Source organism: Pempheris klunzingeri, chromosome 1, assembly GCF_042242105.1.
Source record: "Pempheris klunzingeri isolate RE-2024b chromosome 1, fPemKlu1.hap1, whole genome shotgun sequence".
Taxonomy (NCBI): domain Eukaryota; kingdom Metazoa; phylum Chordata; class Actinopteri; order Acropomatiformes; family Pempheridae; genus Pempheris; species Pempheris klunzingeri.
The window spans coordinates 19,804,869-19,823,533 of record NC_092012.1 but is presented as its reverse complement, the minus strand read 5'-3'; the positions used below and the strand labels follow the sequence as shown (position 1 = coordinate 19,823,533).

At 42.6% G+C, this 18,665-nt stretch overlaps 2 protein-coding genes across 3 annotated transcripts in view; one reads left to right on the top strand and one right to left on the bottom strand.

Annotated features, from left to right (window-relative positions):
* The window catches only part of smyd3 (SET and MYND domain containing 3), an 80,673-nt gene extending 80,458 nt beyond the window's left edge, over positions 1-215 (top strand). For both annotated transcript variants that reach the window (XM_070831127.1, XM_070831120.1), the window contains exon 12: positions 78-215. In XM_070831127.1, coding sequence (XP_070687228.1) covers positions 78-194 — 117 coding nt within the window. In that variant the 3' untranslated portion in view covers positions 195-215. The remainder of the gene's footprint in view (positions 1-77) is intronic.
* A 7,556-nt stretch (positions 216-7,771) lies between these two features.
* kif26ba (kinesin family member 26Ba) overlaps positions 7,772-18,665 on the bottom strand; it is a 77,550-nt gene continuing 66,656 nt past the window's right edge. Inside the window, exons 17-28 of the mRNA XM_070828762.1 lie at positions 18,491-18,592; positions 18,110-18,237; positions 17,589-17,768; positions 17,096-17,412; positions 15,990-16,644; positions 14,717-15,657; positions 14,240-14,472; positions 13,699-13,848; positions 13,374-13,588; positions 11,115-11,380; positions 9,573-9,723; positions 7,772-8,821 (exon numbers count right to left, since the gene is read on the bottom strand). Coding sequence (XP_070684863.1) covers positions 8,673-8,821; positions 9,573-9,723; positions 11,115-11,380; positions 13,374-13,588; positions 13,699-13,848; positions 14,240-14,472; positions 14,717-15,657; positions 15,990-16,644; positions 17,096-17,412; positions 17,589-17,768; positions 18,110-18,237; positions 18,491-18,592 — 3,487 coding nt within the window. The 3' untranslated portion in view covers positions 7,772-8,672. The remainder of the gene's footprint in view (positions 8,822-9,572; positions 9,724-11,114; positions 11,381-13,373; positions 13,589-13,698; positions 13,849-14,239; positions 14,473-14,716; positions 15,658-15,989; positions 16,645-17,095; positions 17,413-17,588; positions 17,769-18,109; positions 18,238-18,490; positions 18,593-18,665) is intronic.

Genomic DNA, 18,665 nt, shown 5'->3' with positions numbered 1-18,665 from the left:
TCCCAATCTGATCTAGCAATAGCAGGAATGTCAGTTAAGACACTCTTTAAGCGTGTTATTTTTTTCTCCTTTCCCAGGCCTATGAAATCATAAAGCTCTCCCACGGTAACGACCACCCGATGACCTCTGATCTATTGATGAAGATGGAAGAATGTCATGCTGAGATTGCTGTTAAACGCAGCCAAAATTATTAAAAATAACAACCTGCCACTAGACTCTTGTAACTTTGTATTTTTAAAGTCTTGATGCTGTCAATGTATTCAGGATTTTGATAGTATGAACAAAAAGTGGAGAAATAGAAATTTAGCTAATTGTAATCTGATTATCTTCCACAGCATCTGGTTTTTTAATTTTCTGACAGAGTTTATCTTGACAAAATTACTTTGACCTTAATTTCTCCTGAAAACTTATAAAACCTGAATGGAATTACTTAAGCTTTGTTATACCCAGCTTAAGACAACCATCTTTACAGCCATGCAAACTTCTGATGCTGTATTAAGGCACTGCAGTTCTTTGAGCTTTAAGCTAGTTTAACAATAAACATAAATTCAACGTGAATGTCTAGTTTTTCAGGTATCCGGTCATATATGTCAAGTTAAGTACTGGACAAAATGAAATTTGTTCCGATGATGACGCTAAATGAAAAGCCTACTTTCCACTCACTAATTAAAAAAGTTTATGTTGTACATTTGATCCATTTGTACCAAACGTACATATTGACGTACAAAGTAAGATTCTAATAAGCACGTGTGTGTGTGTGTGTGAGAGAGAGAGAAAGAGAGGTGTAGAGAAAGAGAGAGAATGGGGGCTGTAGGCCTCTGCCTCCTGTGTGTAATCTGTACATACCATCTAGATGAATGATGAGTGTGTGCGTGCATGCGTGTTTGTTGTTTTAGTAAAGTCAAGTTTTCAAAACATCCATCTTTTCTCTATACATATCCATCACACACACTTCCCATGCTAATCCATGTTTTTGTGTGTTACTCTGAGAGTGTGTCTGTGATGGAATGTGATAATGTGTTTCTTTCTCTCTCTCTCTCTCACACACACACACACACAGACACACACTTCCCATCTTAATCCCAAAATTCTACCGTTTGCAAACTGATGACAGCATTTCCTCTGAACGGGAAGACCTGTGTGTGTGTATGTGTGTGTATGTGTTTCTGTGTTTCTGTGGGTTATGGGAGGATTAAAATGATAATATGTTTCCTCTAAGGTTGCAAATATTTTGCCTTTTTGACAGTTTTTGTTCTCTCAGTACTGGAATAGCCGACATGTTGGAAACTCTAAATCCTTCATCCATCCTAGATAATTCAATAGTGAACTATTGTGTGTTCAATAGTATTAAATTACAGAAATTTGGCAGCAGCAACATGCTCTTTTAATTTTTCTCCCCACTAAGTGTGTGCACTCTGAGCAGAAAGTCTAACACACTTGCAGTGGGCACGGCCTTCATCAGGGTTGTCCTTTGTCACCAATTCTGTTTTTCAGCTTCATGGAAAGGATTTTAAGGCACAGCCGAGGAGAGGGGGAGTGTCTGGTCTGGTGATCTAAGAATTGCATCTCATCTCTTTGCAGATGATGTGGTTCTGTTGGCTTCATCAGGCCGGTGGTTTGGAATTGAATGTGAAGTCTGAGGCCATGGCTCTGCCAGAAAACTGTGGTTTGCTCCCTCCAGGTTGGGAGTGAGTTGCTGTATCAATAAGTGTATCAATCTGTGGCCCTCTTTCAGGTGAGGGTAAAATGGAGCAGGAGATCGACAGGTGGATTGGTGCGGCCTCAGCAGTGACACAGGCGTTTGTACCGGACTGTTGTGGTGAACACGAAGCTGAGACAGAAGGCAAAGCATCTGATTTACCAGTCGATCTATGTTCCAACTCTCACCTCTGGTCACAAGCTGACTGAAAGAATGAGACCAGCTGAAAAGGGTTTATTCCATAGGGTGGCTGGGCTCAGACATCAGGACAGAGCTCCGAGTGGAGCTGCTGCTCTTTTGCATGTGTTGAAAGGTGGCAGTTGAGGTGGTTCAGGGATCTGATTAGGATGCCTCCTGGGCACCTTCCTTTGGAGGTTTCTTAGCATGTCTAACTGGTAGGAGACTGCGGGGAAGACCAGAGCACAGTGGGGAGGCAGTATATCTCATCTAGCTTGGGAATGCCTCAGGAAAAAGTTGCTGGAGAGAGGGACGTCTGGACTAGCTTGCTTCGCCTGTTGCCATCGTGACCCAGCCTGGATAAGTGGCAGAAAATGGATGGATGTGTGAAAGAAAAGAGATATGGCTTCTGTTAATTGTATCTTGGGATGATTGAATGAAATGAAAGTGAAGATTGAATGTAATAGTGCAGTAATGGCACTAGTGGACTGAATGGTCGGTAGAAGAGTGTGTCCTGCTGTACAATACTGCTGTTTCTACCTCCATTACTCACTTCACTGGCTCTGTTTCTGTCTGTGTCTCACTCTCTCCACTCTCACCTCTTAACGGCCATCGAATTAGATTTACTATCGTTTAACCATAACCCTTTGCCTCTCTGTCGCACACAGTCTCTCTCCCCCATTTTCTGTCCCTCTCACACCCCAAAGGCTTTCAAATTAAATTCACTGTACGTTGGCGTCTCATCTCTCTGTTTCGCTGTGTGTCTCTGCAGGCAGCCTGAGCCAATCAAAGAAGGACACAGAGGTTTTCACCCATCTTCATTCACTCACCCTCCCACCATTTATTGTCCCCCATTTTCAATTTTCACTCTAATTTCAGAGACGCTCCCCCTCTGTGTCTCCCTCTGCACCACCTTACTCTTTTTGCTCTCTCCCCACTATCATTAGTCTTTTCTTTCCCACCCTCTTTATCTTCACATCTGTCCTGTCCATTCTTATTGTGCCTTTACTTAATTATGCGATCTGTAATCCAAATCTAAATCCACTACTGAAAAACGAAGGAATGAAATTGAAATTTAATAGGGACAAACTGACTTTGGTGATCCGTTAACTTGTTCTGTAGCAGACACACGTAGTTTTGAGTGAAATATCTCAACAACTATTGATGGACTGCCACGACATTGGGACCAGACCTTCATGTCCCCCTCAGGATAAACAAAAATCTCTTTGGTTATCTCTGAACTTTTCCTCGAGCTCCATCATCAGCTCATAATTTCAGTTTTTTCCATTATTTGTAAAATGCTCCTGTCAGCCTCAGCTGTACATTATGTTTAGTGCTTATCAGCAAATATCAGTAATCAGATGTGCAAAAGTGAACTGATGAGCATAGTAATGCTGGTGTGCTGGTGCATTTAGCACTGCTGTGCCTTAGTGCAGCCTCACAGAGCTGCATGTACGACTGTAGAACTTTGGCCTTGTAATTAGAGTTGCTCAAATGTTTTTACTGTTAAAGGTTAGTCTTACTGTTAGCCGAAATTACAATGATTAAATGTATTTCTGGAGATGGGCATTAACTCACCACATTAGCTGTAGTATTTTAATAACGGGCTAAACAAGGAAATGTATTTCAACCACATTGGTTTGCTTTCTGCTTTTGTTTTCTGTTGCAAATTGAAGTTGTTTTTTTTAGTCAAACAGACCAGAGAGAAATAGAGGAGAGTATTCAAGAGGTGATCAATAGGATAGACAAATACACTTACTAGTTCTTAATAGAAGTACACTGTGTTCAGCCATTTTTCTTTTTTCAGCACATACTAAAGTGGCCTAAATCCACACAGGCACGTGTTCACAAATGGCTGTTTTAGGGCAGTTAGAGAGGGAAAGTACCAAGACAGTTGGCTTGAATAAAACAAAGGATCACTTCAAGAGAAAAACCAAGTGGGCCTAAGAATTTTCAAATTAGCTTCCAGGAACAACTCAGGAACAACAAGTGCATGGAACTTTGGATTTTAGCAAGAAAATGAGTCTCGCTATCTGGGGTGGGGAATTAAATTCTGTCTCTGCAATTAGCTAGCAGATAGGCGAGTGAGAGACGAGAGCAATAGCCCATTTGGTCAGAGATGATGGCAAAACATTTATCAAAACGTACCAAGGAGATTATTCTTGTGCTATATTTAACAAATTAAATGTTTTTTTTTTTATCACTGAATCCACTTGTCTCCCTATTTTGTCCCCCCTAACCTCACCCATCTTATTTCTCTTGCAGTGGTGCTGCTCCTACTCACCTCCTCTCCCACTCCACTAAAATGTAATCCTTCACTCCTGGTCTTTCTCACTTGTCTCCCTCTTTCCTTGCATTTCCTTTTTACTGCCTTTATTCTCCTCTCTCATTTATTCTCTCCTTCTTTCTCCCATTCTTTTCTTCTCCACCTTCCTGTTCCCTGCTGTGTGCATGTGATCAAAGCAAGCTCAACAGGGCAATATGTCACCTAGAAAGCTGCCTGCAGGCTAGTAATGCACACACACACACACACACACGCACATAATAGAAAACTAAGTGATATCTGGTATGAAACAGGCACATGATCTAAAAGTCTAGCACCCTTCCTTGAGGCACCACATGTAAAAGGACATGTTAACAATGTGTGTTTTTAAAGAATAAAGACAGGCCTCCCCTCAAGTGAATTAAGACACTGACAATGGTGTTTGGAAGTGATTTTTCTCCAGAATGCTTCACTATATTTCTCTTTTAGAAAATCTACCTACAATTCATTCATCAGCCAGTAAGAATATTGTGCATTCAGGTTTAATAGTAGCAGTGCTTATAAGAGAGCTGATTGTGGAAGGAAACTTATCAAACTTATGCGGAAAACTGTTGTGAAAGATATCTCACTTGTTAGCATCTATCATGGGATAATAGTTTCCTGGCAAAGTCGGCTGACTGAGACAGGAGGCTGCAGTGGAAACAGTTTCTCTGAGTTGATCAGGCTTTTCCCAGATTCTGCGGAATAGACAAGGATGACATGGTTCTGCCACATCTGGCAGAAATAACTGGATCATTTCAAAATCAAAGAAATCCCTGAAGAAACAACTGACATCTGGCTGGTTCTTTGTTGACTGTTCTGTGTTGAAAGAATGAAGAATCAGATGTGAAACTCTTTCAATACATGTCTTTATTTACATCCCTCCATCTTGCTCTTCCACCAACACAATGTGTCAGACCACATTTTTCAGAAACAGTAAAACTGAGATTTAAAAGTAAATCTGCAGAGGACCTTATAGTCATGGTCCTGAATCATGGAAACTGATCATGTGTCATAACTGCTCAACTCATTCTTCTACCTAAGATTGGCACTTTTAACACACAACACACAAACTGGTTTTAATAAGTTATGCATAAACCTTTCAGCCGCTGACCCAGAAGTGTCTCACTGCTCCTGATAAAATCTGTCTCTGGAAAATGTGGTCTGACCTACACTTAAACACACAAAACTCCCCAAGAACTGAAAGATGCTATGTGTCAGGTGTCAAGATAACACATTGTAATTGTTAAACGCTGCAGTATAAACACAAACGTCAATTTTATTGATGTGCTTTTTGCTGCCCTCCAACCTGATGTAACAGATGGCATTTGGTGAACAATTTTATTTAAAGCACCTCATAATGAGTGAGTGCGTGTCTTTTAGCCTGGTTGCCTCCCATGAAAAATTCCTGAAGAGTTTACATGAACTATTATGTTAGCTATAAACAATATGGGGCCACCAAAACACCAGGTGTTTGGCACAATTATTGCTAGAATTATAGAGCGCTACCACAGTAGATTTGGTAGTGACACATCAAGGAAGAAACCTCACACACAGCATCTTAAATCTGGAAACAAGCGCAGGCCGTTTAGCTCATCCAGAGGTTGGGCTTCCCAAAACATCCATGTGAATACTGTAGAGTCTGCTGGCATTTCACTTAAAACAACATCATCAAGCTCCGGTCTCAATTGTACTCAATGGTACTCAACTGACTGAATTTCAAGTTGTGTTGGAATTGCATAACTGCTGATGTGAATGCTTTAGGAAACCCAAACTCATTCAAATCTCCAACAGGAACAACAGGAGCAACTGAAATAGTAAGAGAAAATATATAAAATAAAAATGAGCGAATATATGATATGTGTACAGTATATATATTTATATATGACATGGGCTCAGCAAAGTATGTACAGTTCTTTTTTTCTTTTTCTTAAATGCATAGTAACTTTTAAGATCATAAGGTGTAAATAAATAAGAAGATTAATAAGTGAATCTGCTCTCCTGAGCTCAAATAAATAAACCTTCATTCATGACTGGCACGGCGAGCTGAGACGATCAGAGATGTCACAGGGACGCTTCACTCCTGTGAAAATGCTTCATGGGTCCAGTCTGTCAAAAGCATCTTAGTGTCTGGGATCATTTCCCACTAGGTTATGTTGTGGCTGTCACCGCAGGCGTATACCACATGAAATGAACGACTGTTACCTCTTTACACTGACATAACATTTAAAGTCAGTTCCTGGCTCCATGTCACTCCAGGGGTGGAGATGAAAACTAAGTTTGATCTATTATAAATTTAGCACTTTAATGCTTTTGACAAATCATACCAATATCGTAACAGCATTTCCACTCCTGTGAAGTCAGTCGTTGTCTATTCCTGCTTTTACCTCTCAGACAACAAACAGGATCTCCCAGAATGCTCTCTGCTTGCTAAGCAAAAGGCGTTCAGAGGAGAGTGATGATGTTGAAAGCAACTGACGTGAAGACGGCGATGCAGAAGAAGCATTCGAGGGGTATTCTGTATTTCAGAGGGAAACAGGCTCTTTCATATATTTATATTTGTACAAACATTTAGATCATAAACATCTCAAGCACCATAGATAATAATATTAACAAATCATAAAGTGTTGCTATCCGTCCAAAACAATGGAACCAGGCAGAGATTTTTCTCTCTTAATTTGGTCATCATCCTTTTCTTTCTTTAGTTCTCTTCTCCTTTTCCTTGATATATTTGAACTCTTCCTTTGTAATGCCTGTATCCATTCAATAAAAGACAATGCTAGAACAATTTAAATAGGCCATTAGTAACTGCAATCTAGGTCCCAAGTGAGCATTTTCAGTCTAAAGTCACTACTTTGTTCCAATGATACAGGCCTTCAAAAAAGGACATCTAACACTGGCTTCTCCTGCACCCGTGTCCTCTTCGCAATTTACTCTTAAATATCTCTTTAATCTGTTTCCATTAGCCTGCTATCATACATGTTCTCTACATGGTCCCATTGCACTCAAATAAAAAACGATACCTTATTATAAAACACACACATTGACGAATCATTCAGTTTCTTTTAGAATAGCAGAACAACACAGATACAAATAACAGACAGTCTGCCTGTCAGTCAGTCAGTCTGACAGTCAGTCAGGTCACTGGACTGGATCAGAGATCAGCATGTTCATTTCCACTCTTACAGTATGTGACGCAGACGTCTCATTGCTTTGTGAACATGAAAAAGCCATCACGCCTGTGTCAGGGAAAATACGCTGTACGTATGCCCCAGAGGGTCAAATTTCAGATGTGCTCTGTTTGTGAGTGAAGTCAAGGTGAGAATGACACCACAGGAAACTAGCTTTAGTGTTTTTTTTCTTTGTTTAAACACACACAACTCTGTGTCCTGGAAAAATCATAGATGGTTTTTTAAATTAGATTTCTCCATAGTCTGTAGGTCTGCAACTTTTTTTTAGTTGGGGATCCAGTTCAAATTTAGTCTCATCTGTCATCATTGTACCAAACACCATTCAAACATACACAGTATTAGTTTGTTTATGATATAAGGAAACACTGACCCACAGAAAAACATCACATTTAGAAATGGCTATAAATTCAAAGATTTTCCAAGGACACTGATCTTTTGTGTTGTTTTTTCTACGCTAGCACCATACTGCATGTACACAAATTCAGAGAGAAAGAGAATTGGTATTGTTGAAATGTTCACAAGGCACTTATCTAAATAATTTCTCTTTGTCCACCTTTCTTTCTCTTGGTCAGTCTCTTTTATTGACTGCACAATACCAGGCCATTCTGTAGTAAGCACTCTGTATTTACAGCCAAAGGCTCTCGACTGCGTGAACTCTAAAAATTGCTCTTCTGAAACGATGAGAGATGAAAAATTGTTCTTCTCCTCTCCTCTTTCTTCTTTGTTTGAAAAAATGTCAGTTTTTGTTCCCCACTTCTTTCCCCTCCACACTTTCTTAAATGTGAGACTCAGTCTAAGAGGTGTCTCGGCAATCCAATTAATTTCTTCTCCGGAAAACTGTGTTAACTTTGCTGTGTTTGATGTTTTATTTCAGACTCAGAACCATCTGTCTTCCTGTTAGGCAGCCATATTTATCTGATTCAAAGTTTCTCATCCATTAGATGCTTTTCACTGTCTGTTTCTATGGTTGCTTCCAAGCCCCGAGAAAAAAATCTGACTCATCTGAAAAAATTGGACTCATCTGTCTGTTGGCCTGTTAGATTACTGTATTCCTTTTATCCCTCCATCTCTCCTTCCATCTGTCCTTTTGCCTACTTACATCTAGAGAAGACTAAGGATGACATGCAGGATCGAGTGAGTCCATCCCTGTATCCCTCCTTCCAACCAGCCAGACATCCGATAAGACGTTTGTTTAGGAGATATTTTCTAAAGGTGTTTGGTTAATCAGGGGGCAAAGGGTCCAAATAACGACATCTGAGTCCAAATGCCTCTTCATCCTCCAGCTCTCCATCCCGCCATCTGTCTACCGATGTCTTGAGGACACGTCGAAGCAGGTTATCATCATGAGGTGGGCTTTGCAGAAGTTGACTCTGGTCTCCAGTTTGTCCGTCACTGTCTCCAGAGCTTCCAAATACTCCAGAGAGTCCACTTCGTAGGCCTGCTGTAGCTCAACTGGACACACAGGTAAAGAAAAATGTGACACACCTTGCCAAACCCTGATACATGTGCTTTAACAGTATACAGGATAAGTCTGGTGTTCTATATTTTTCTTATTGTTGACAAATTTCATCAAAAGACTGAAACCAAAGATTAATTGATCCTACTAGCAAGTGGTGACTGTGTGTCTGTACCTGATATTATTTATTTTTCTGTGCCATAGAGTTCTATTTTTATTAGAAACACATCAGTCAGCCATAATGTTGCACTACTTGATATAATTTCTATTTTGATTTGATCTCACATGCTGGCTGCCCAGCACTAATTGTGTGTTAAAATTGTCCTTAAGAAATGCACTATTTTCACTAAATGTTTACTGAAAATTACATCACTGAGCAGATTTATGAATTTGCTGAGACTTTTTTTTAATGGAACTATCTTGGGGGGCCACAAGTCACAAACAGGGTAGGGAGGTCAGAAAGTATAGAGACAGTCTGATGCTCTGTTGAGTTTGGTCTTTTCTTTGGATTTGCCGACAATAAGAGAAATATAGAAAAACACCAGCCTTATTCTTGAAAAATTTGGAAAAGAAGAATTAGAAACAAATGTGCCTGATAATTTATGATACTGATAATGTTTGTCTTTCTAATCAATCATCTCGTAATTGACACTTATTTTGTAACCTGTTCAGAACATTATACATCCCATCTCTCTCTCTCTCTCTCTCTCTCTCTCACACACACACACACACCAGGGTCCTACTTACACTCGGTGGTCCATTTGTGTGGCTCCAGCATCAGGTACTGTTTGGTTTGTTCCAGCTCCTTCTTCAGGCACTGGTACTTGGCTCTGACTTCACTGATTCTCTGCTGACGGTGTTCCAATAGGCGGAGCTTGGCGCTGACATACACCACCTCCTGACACGCAGGGAGGGGACACACAGACAGGCAGACATGGATTTTATTCACCATTATTAATCTGTAGGAGTGTTTTGTGAAACATGTGCCCCCCCCCCCCCCCCCCCAGCGGCAGCCTGCTTAGCATTCAGACAGTTACATACATTCACACCTCATCGACTCAGTGTGACCACAGTCGAGTACTTTCGGACACTGAGCAGCTTCACTGGAGCAGTCGGGGGTTAAGTGGCTTCCTTAAGGCCGCTGCAGAGAAAATCTATATTTCATGGCTTTCTCTCCCACCCTCTCTCCCAAAGCTCACAATGCTCCCTCCCCTGAATACATAAGGGTTTCAGAGTAGAAACCCTCAAACCTGCATCGTGCATTAATTTGCAACAATTTCATGAAATTTACAATACCGCTCTGTATTCTGCTAAATCTTGGGAATATTTAATCATTTTCAAAAAGATCACAGAGGGAAATAGAATGTAAATTTATTGAAAAAAGCTCACTATCCATACAGAATGTAGTGCTAATGTTGATTCATTCATTTTGTGAAAGTCCTCACTGTTTTAAACTGTTAGTATTTTAAAACCACAACGGTTTTTCTTGAGTCTCTTTCCTTACTGACACTTACAGTGGCTCAGATCTCTTGGTTTCACATGCCTCTTGTTCTATTGTTCTCCTCCAGCAACAGTGTCCAACAGAACACTAACTGCTTTTTAATGTCTCACACGACTATTATTCTTCAAATCAATTTCATTGACATTGAGCGCAATATGCCTCCTGCCCTCTGGGCCTCTTTTCATGCTCTTTGGCTCTCCACCTTCTTTAATTCTCTCCTCACATCCATTCCTCATCCTCCCTCACCTCCCCATCATGCAGTATATTCTCCTTGCACACTTTCTCCTGCCTTTAACCCTTATCTGCTTTCCGTGATCCCTCTTTTGTTCCCAATTACTTTCCCCCACATTGTTATTTGTTTTTACTCGCTCCTTTTCTAGTACACCCCTTTTCAAGCCCTCTTTTTTCCACTTCCCTCACTTTTGTATTGTATGTGAATGAGTTACTTTTATCCACTCATGATGAGGAATTCTAGCCTGATTTGTACCTTACATGTCTCGTTTAGCCTCTGGTTAAACTAGACCCATCTGAATGAAGAAACACACAACATTGTGGGAAATCAGTGGCGAATAATCCTTTTTGGGACTGTAGACATTCTCTGTAGACATCTGATGCACAAACTGAAGTCCAAAGTTGTAAGCACACGGCAACATTTGGACAGGAGATCAAAACACCAACCCACTATAAATGGCTGACCCTCTCTACCATCACAGCTGCAATGTGGTTCAGGTTTGCCTCTCCTTCCCACCTCTCACCCCTGCCTCACCCGCCTACTTTCTCTCTCTCACCTTGGTCCCTCCTTTGTCTCTCCTCTTCTGCAGTCGCTCGACGTCATCTATCTCGTACACCTTGATCTCAAAGGTTTCTGTCGTTGCAGTCGCACCCCGGAGGTTTGAGGGCGCTGGGGGTCCCAGTGGCCCATCTACCCAGCATGCACCTGGGCTGGAGGAGGAGGAAGAAGAGGACGTGATGGCCTGTTTGGAGGAGCGGTGAGAAGGTGAGGAGGAGGAAGAGTCCAAGGTCAGTGCTGGGATGAGACGACGACGCTGGAGGCCTGAAAGAACAAATGAGATGACAATAAGAAGTGTTCCACACATGGGAACAGATTCGGTGCTTTATACTGTGGCTCTTAATCTCTTCTATTTATAATCTATTTTTCTGTGTTGCAGTGAGCTGTGCATTTTGTCAGTGGCTAGTCTTCATTAAAGTTACAGGAAAAATTTTACCATAAACATTCACCACTTCACCATACAATTATCAACTAAGAAGATCAAGATCAAGTTTCTTTATTGCAAAATACATTCCATCATGTCTATACCATTAAAGGAATAGTTTATGATTTTTAGAAATACACGCATTTGCTTTTGTTTAGTTAGGTGAGAAGAACGATACCACTCTCATATCAGAGAACGGTATATCGATCTTCCGTCCCTACTTGTTTACTCTTTACAGTTTGCCTTGCATCAGAATAGGTGTCTCACAGGTGAAAACAGGACACCAGGATTTTGTGTACTGAAGAAAGAGATGATGGAAAAGAGAGAGAGAGGGACATGGATGAATCACTGAAGAGAGGCAGAAAGGAAAGGACAAAAGAAAAATATTGAGTGATTGTAAAAGCAGAAAACGGAATGAGTAACAGATAATGAAGTGTGAAGCCAGATAAAAGTTTAGCTGCTGTCCATGAAGCTCACAGATAAGAGCGGCGGGTCACTCTTTAATCTGTCCACTATGCCAGAATGAACACACACACCCACACACACTCGTACGGGCACACACGCTTTGCATAGAAATTGCCACCCATGTCGACAGGAATGAGAGTTATCAGATTCACCAGGAACTGAGAGATAAGGCCCGGGAGACAGAGGAGAGAGAGAAAGTGGTGATTTTAATAAGGTTGCAGCTGTCTTTTAGTCTCTGTGTGGCACTGAGAGGTCAAGCAGAGACATTTGTATTTCATTACATTGTAAGAAGTGGAATATAAGGGGACAGAGAAAGAGTGAGATTCCGAAGGGAGGAGAAGGTGCAAAGGGAGCGAGTTGGACGAGGTAAAAAAAAGATTTGTGAGAAGAATAGATGAAAAAAAGATGAGGAGAGGTAGAGACTTGGAAAAAAAAATTAAGAGAGAGCTTGTGAATCTAATCTAAGGGACAAGCACAAAGAGAGACTCAGCTGGAGATGTGATTAACATTTCTGTCCTTTCAGTCTATGACACATCTGCCCTTTCTTCCTTTTTACTATTTATACTTTGTCGTTCTGAATTGGGACTGAAGTGTTGAACTCATCCTGAGCGTGTGCAACAAACACACAGTAATCTGTCCTGTTTTTGTGTCGTATTGTGACAGTTTGACAGCGAGGGCTCTCTTGGAAGCACAGAATCAGTTGTGGTTAAAGGAAAATGAGAGTAAATCCAGACTTCATGCTGCAAGGCAGGAGGTGAGGCTTCACCCTGCACACATGGATGGAAAGGGTTACTCCGATTTAAACACACCGGGAAAAGCAACCTCTGTCCAATCTAATTTCATACGCTTATTCATCCTCATGCTTACCCAATGGAGTGCACTTTGGCGGGAGATTAGCAACCTCTCTGTGTGGTGTTCTGGTGAATATCTGGTGAATATATATTCATTACAGCTCACACCGCTGGATTCCCTGCACCATTTCACAGATGGCTGGTCAGGGTCACCTTTCCTACCTGACTCCTTCTGCAACCACAGCTTTCTTCACTTTTCGCTTGTCTGTTTGCTGCTTTCACGTTGTGCTTTTTCACTTGCTCTTTCTCTTTCTCTTTCTCTTTCTCATTCATCAGTTGTATCTTAGCTGCCTTTTAAGCTTTAGCAGTCCTCTGATCACTTTTTGTCAAAGCTTTCACCTCTATGGTTTTCATATTACAAGAATTATTTAGGTGCTTTTTGGCTCTAAAAGCTAACAATGCGTGCGAAACAATTATTACATATTAAGAACAGCTAAAATAAAACTGGTCATCTAAATGAAGGGGTGGTGCACCTGTACTGATTAAGGCAGTATTAGATAATAGATTAAATGGTGACCTGTGTTGCTCCTGCTCTTCTTGCTGCTCTTGGAGCTCCGTCTGGAGGATGTGGTGGCTGAGCTGTGTTCACTGAGGGAGTCCTGAGCAGAGGAGGTGCTTCCTGTGTTCTCGCTGCTGTCTCTCAGCATGCTCTCATAGCCACTGCTGCCACCACTATGGTAAAACAAGGCAGTCTTTCCCATGGCAGGGGGGAGCTCGCCACTCAGTACACTGCTGTTGGAGGCAAAATAAGATGACAGTTAAAGGTAAACTCAAAAGTTTTTAATCAGCATCAAGAGAATTTTATAAAAATTCTGTATTTCTTATTGAACTTGAGCTTCTACCTGTTGTCACTAGCATGGCCGCTGCTGCAGCGGTGTGGTTTTCTCGGAGCTGTGATCTTGCTGTAAGGGGAGGGCAGCGTTTGGACCACTGCCGCCCTCTCCTCTCCCTGGCCACCTCCGACACCAGCTCCTGCTCCAGCGCCACTTCCACTGAGAACAGGAAAATAGGATTTAAATGAGTTTAAACTACAAACAAAGTATTTTCAGAATTAGTAAAGAGTGATTAACAGTATAGAGCAGCAGGAGCGACAGGCAACAAAAATGGAAATCGAACTACTGAATTTCCAACTTGCACCTCAGACCATTAGGATCCCCAAACCTTTTGAAATTTTTAGGCTATCTCTGTTTTTGATGATGTTCTTGCATAACACATGAATGTCTGTACTGCCTGTTAGACGACTTTGGAATTACATTTAAGTCATGTAATTAACTCAGTGTATGTGAACTGCTCTATGAATCTTGCACTTGGTGTGATTTTCTTTGTTTAGGATGTCCTACTGAATGTTTGGAATGTAAAATAGAGAAAGAAAAACTGGCTAACCTTGCCCACCCAGCTCCCCTTTCCTCCCCTGGATCTGTGCCTCCTCCTTGGGCATGACCCCTGGAACGGGAGCCTGCACTTCCCTGGAGGAGCTCTGAGATTCGACCGTTGACAGCCCGGAGAGGCAGTTTGGCAGCCAGGCTTCCCCCACGACTGCGGCTCAAAGACTGGGTAGACCAGGATCCAGGGGAAGGTCCCTGCTGCTGCAGAGGGCCCTGGACTGAGCTCTGGGGCTGAGGAAACAGATAAATGGCTGAGGTGGATCGATGGTCAAATGGAGGCCATAACGGCTCGAATTACCTGCATTGAGTAATGAATGAATGTGCTTCTTCTTGTGTAAAACTGAGAGTTCACAAAAAGTCTAACAGTCGATTTTAATCTGTTTAATCTAGTTTTGTCTGATGAGCACAGTCACACGGTTTACATCAGCTAAAGATGTATTGAATTAATTTGTGGTGAAGAAATATTCCTTCCTACCTTTCCATTAGGAGGAAGGCTGGAGCTGCGGCTTGAAGCTTGGCTTAAAGACTTGGTGGAGAAGCTCAGAGTCTTGGTGCTTGAGGCAGACAGACTCCTGGCCTTGGGACTGCTGGTCATCAGCAGCTTACTGACTGCTGAGATCTTTGACTGACTGCTTTTGGCTGGGGACTGTGGAGCGCTGCTTGGACTGGTACTGGCACTGAAACTGGGGCTAACAGCACTTCCAGAGGGAGAAGACACTGATCCAGCACGGGTGAGGCTGCGCCCAGTGCGAGGCATGGTGGTGTCCCCCCTCACTCCTCCCCCTCCCCCTCTAAGGCTTCCTCCCCTCTCCAGAGAGAAGCAGTCATAATGGTGGGAACCACTGTGGGAACTATGGACGCGACCCAGAGAGTTGGTTCTGTTGGCAAGCTGTTCCAACTTGGCACTGAAAAGTCTACTGCTATCTATGCTGGAGCCTCGTTGTCTGGTGGCACCTATGGAGCTACATCCAGATAACCCTGCATCATCTGCTGAGCTGCCCAGTAATGAGACTCCATGGCTGGGCTGGTGGAGGGGGCTGGCAGCCCTGTTCCGCTGGTCGAGACTGGATTTGCGTACTGGTGGCAGTGGTGGGATCCCACCCTTCCTGTGGGAGAAAAAGCCCTGTTTTCCATTTGATCCTCTGCGGTCAAGTGTGGCGCGGGGACTGCAGGGAGTTGAAGTGGTGACGCCAAGGTTACAGTACTCGATTCCATTGTCTAAGCCATCGTGGCGGTTGAGACGGTGCCAGCCGCGGGGAAGACTGGCAGTTCGGTGGATATCTGGGCTGTAGATACTTGTCAAGCATTCACCCTGGGCAACAACAGCAACCATCTCACAGCCATCCACCACTCTCTTAAAGGAATCTGGAGACGACACGACCTCACCACCTGAACTAGAGCCGCCATGATCCCCACCTGGTGATGGAAGAATAACAAAAAAATAAACAACACTGACTTAATTTAAGAATCCTGTAAATCTTTCGCTTTGAAACAACTTTTTACATTTAACATTTCAGTTCTTATCATCAGGGGAAAGGTGGAGCTCAGAGAGCAAGCATTAAAACTAGAAAAGCGCTGGAGGAAAGTTACAGACATCTTCATGAATAGTTTAAAAAACAAAATCAAAGAATATATATATCATAATATGAAAACTATCCATCCCAAATTGATTCTATTAAATAGCCTCAGCACTTAATCATGCTATTCAGAAAAGCAGGAGATTATTATTCCAGACCGACCCTGCTTACCATCCCTGCAGAGGCTCCGGTGCTCTACCTCCCTCTTCCCTGACTTCACTTCACACACAAGCTCCCTGGACCTCCCCTCCTCCGTCCCACGCTTTAACCAGGGGTCTTCAAAGCTCATCTCACTGGAAATAGAAGCTAATAGTGGTGCATTACTTTTGCCTTGGTCTTTCATAAAGCTGGTCTTCGTAGGTGAAGAGAGGATGGTAGATTCCTGCATAACCATGGGTTTGACAGCCACACATGGGTACGCACTGATGGTGGTCCTGAACGGAGAGAGGTTACCAGGTCCTGGCAGAGTTTGGATGTTAGTTTTAGCCATGGCGGGAGGCAGTTTCCTCAGCCTGTCTTTGGTTGGAGTTCCCTTGTCGCTTGTGTTTTCTGACAGCACCACCTCTCCTTCCAGACTCCCTCTTCTTGGGCTGCCACAGCTTTCGTAACCACTCAGCCCCTCCACTCCAAAGGAAAGGCTCTGGTTGGGCTCGGGTTCAGCCAGGGCCTCCCCTTGCTGGCTCTGGGACTGACTGAAGCTGTGGAGAGACTGGTCAGCTTCACTGCCCACACTCAGATCACTCATCCAGGAGGAGATGGGTGAGCCACAGTTAGACATCGCTGTGGCTAAGGCTTCCCCTTCTATCCGCAGCTTGGCCATGGCCACCTAAAGCAGGACACAGTTCAATTGCGTTTGGCATCTTGATATCCAAAAGAACAGTGGTTTACATGATACAAGATTTAGGCTTTCATAATATAGTTACTGTACATAATACAAGATTTAGTGGTACGAAAAGGCTGTCATCTTCATTAAACTCTACTGAAATTCTGGCAGCTAAAGAGGATTTTGTCACATAAACAGTTCTTGGATAAATACTTAAATACTTTGTTATTCATCGACATAGTGAACAAAGTGTAATGTAACTGTATGCATCCTGATTCTGTGAAAGTTTGTGAAAAACAATCTGCTTCATATGCAAATTTCAATTAGGTATTAAAAAGGAAGACATTTGACCTGGATTCAAATCATATTGAATCTGCCAGTGTGTGAACATAGGCCTTAGTTTAGGACACATGCCAAATTATCTTCGTCACTGTACATGCAAAGTAACACTAACCTCTGCCATGGCAACAACCTCTGTAACCCCTGAGGTTGATGCATGACCTGCAGTCATGTGATAATCCATCACAGGCCCATCCTCCGCAGTACCGCTGATGATGCTGCCGACTTGAGAGCCTGAGGCGAGGGCAGTGACAGAGCAACAGTCGCTGTTGAAGCTGATGATGCTCGTTGGACGACAGGTCAGGTGCTGACTGTCCATCAGAGCTGTGGCATCAAGGTCCTCCTCACCTCCAGAGGCCACAGTGTAAACCAGTTCATCGTCCCCCAGCATGAGCGGTCCGACTGCTTTTACAGATACTGCAGGTGGAGGAGAGTACATACATTTGTTCATTTTCCTCCTGCTGAGTGTGGGACATATTTCGTATATACGTCATGTATATATATAATATCGTAATTCTGAGGGTTTGCATATGACTCATGTAGCTTTTTGCATCACAGCCCTTTCTTTGAGTAAAAATAGCAGTGTGTTTTTTTTTACTGCAACTCACCATCCCTGTGCGTGTCCAAAGGTATCGGTGGGACGTCATCGTCACAGAGCGTCTCAGCTGAGCCCAGGCTGGCAGACAGAGACGGAGTTGGCTCACGCACTTGTGGGCTCATGCCCACAGGAGAAGTCCTGGACAGCACGGACTCTGTGGAGGATCTGCCACTGTCTGCAGCCAAGCTGTCTGCAGAATCAGAAACACACATTTGGCTTTGTACTTAAGTTTGTTGTCCAAATACAGAATACATGGAACTTGGCTTCACACTATGATGCCAATTTCAAACCACTGGCTATAATACAGATAAACTGTGTTGTGCTCAGGTAACTCAGGATGTAACTATATTTCACACAAGTTATGTACATCAAAAAGATATGCTTAAGAAAGGACAGAGAGGTAAAAATGCTAGAAATAATTCAATTTAGTTTAAAACTTTAAAATATTAATCATCAGAAATATTACATATGTGATTCAAGGAGTCAGTATAAGCAGAATTTTAAAGCATGAACATGTTGAAAGATGCATACTGTCTGAGGTCAAAGCGTCTGTGGCCTGGCCGTCTTGAGCCAGAGTGTGTGAGGACAGAGGGGGTGTTGCTGGCATCACGCCCTTCTGGGTGTACACTTTACACCGCTGGGATGGGGAGGACGGGGGCCTGAGGAGGAATGCAGAGATCAAACATTATGGAATTGGTCTTTGGTGCTGGTATCCTCTTTCAGATTTAGGTTATTAGCCCACATGCAACTTCTTTGTTTCTGCTTGTGTTTTTTATTTAGTAATATGAGAAAAACTAGAGAGAAGATATTTTAGTCTCAATATTTGCAGTTTTTTTGACATTTCCCATTTATTTTTCATGAAAAGTTAGTGATAGGAAAAAGCCCACAGTGCCCGTGTGTTTGCATGTGTACCTGTAATCTGAAGTTTTGGTCAGGCTGGCGATGCCGAGGCGCGGTGAGCCTAGTGGACGCGCCTTTGCATCGGTGTTACTGCCCAAGTTCAGACTTTCACGGCTGTTTAGAGAGCCAATAAAGGAGACATCTTATCAACTAAATACTTTCTAAATAATGGCAATGTTTGCAAGAA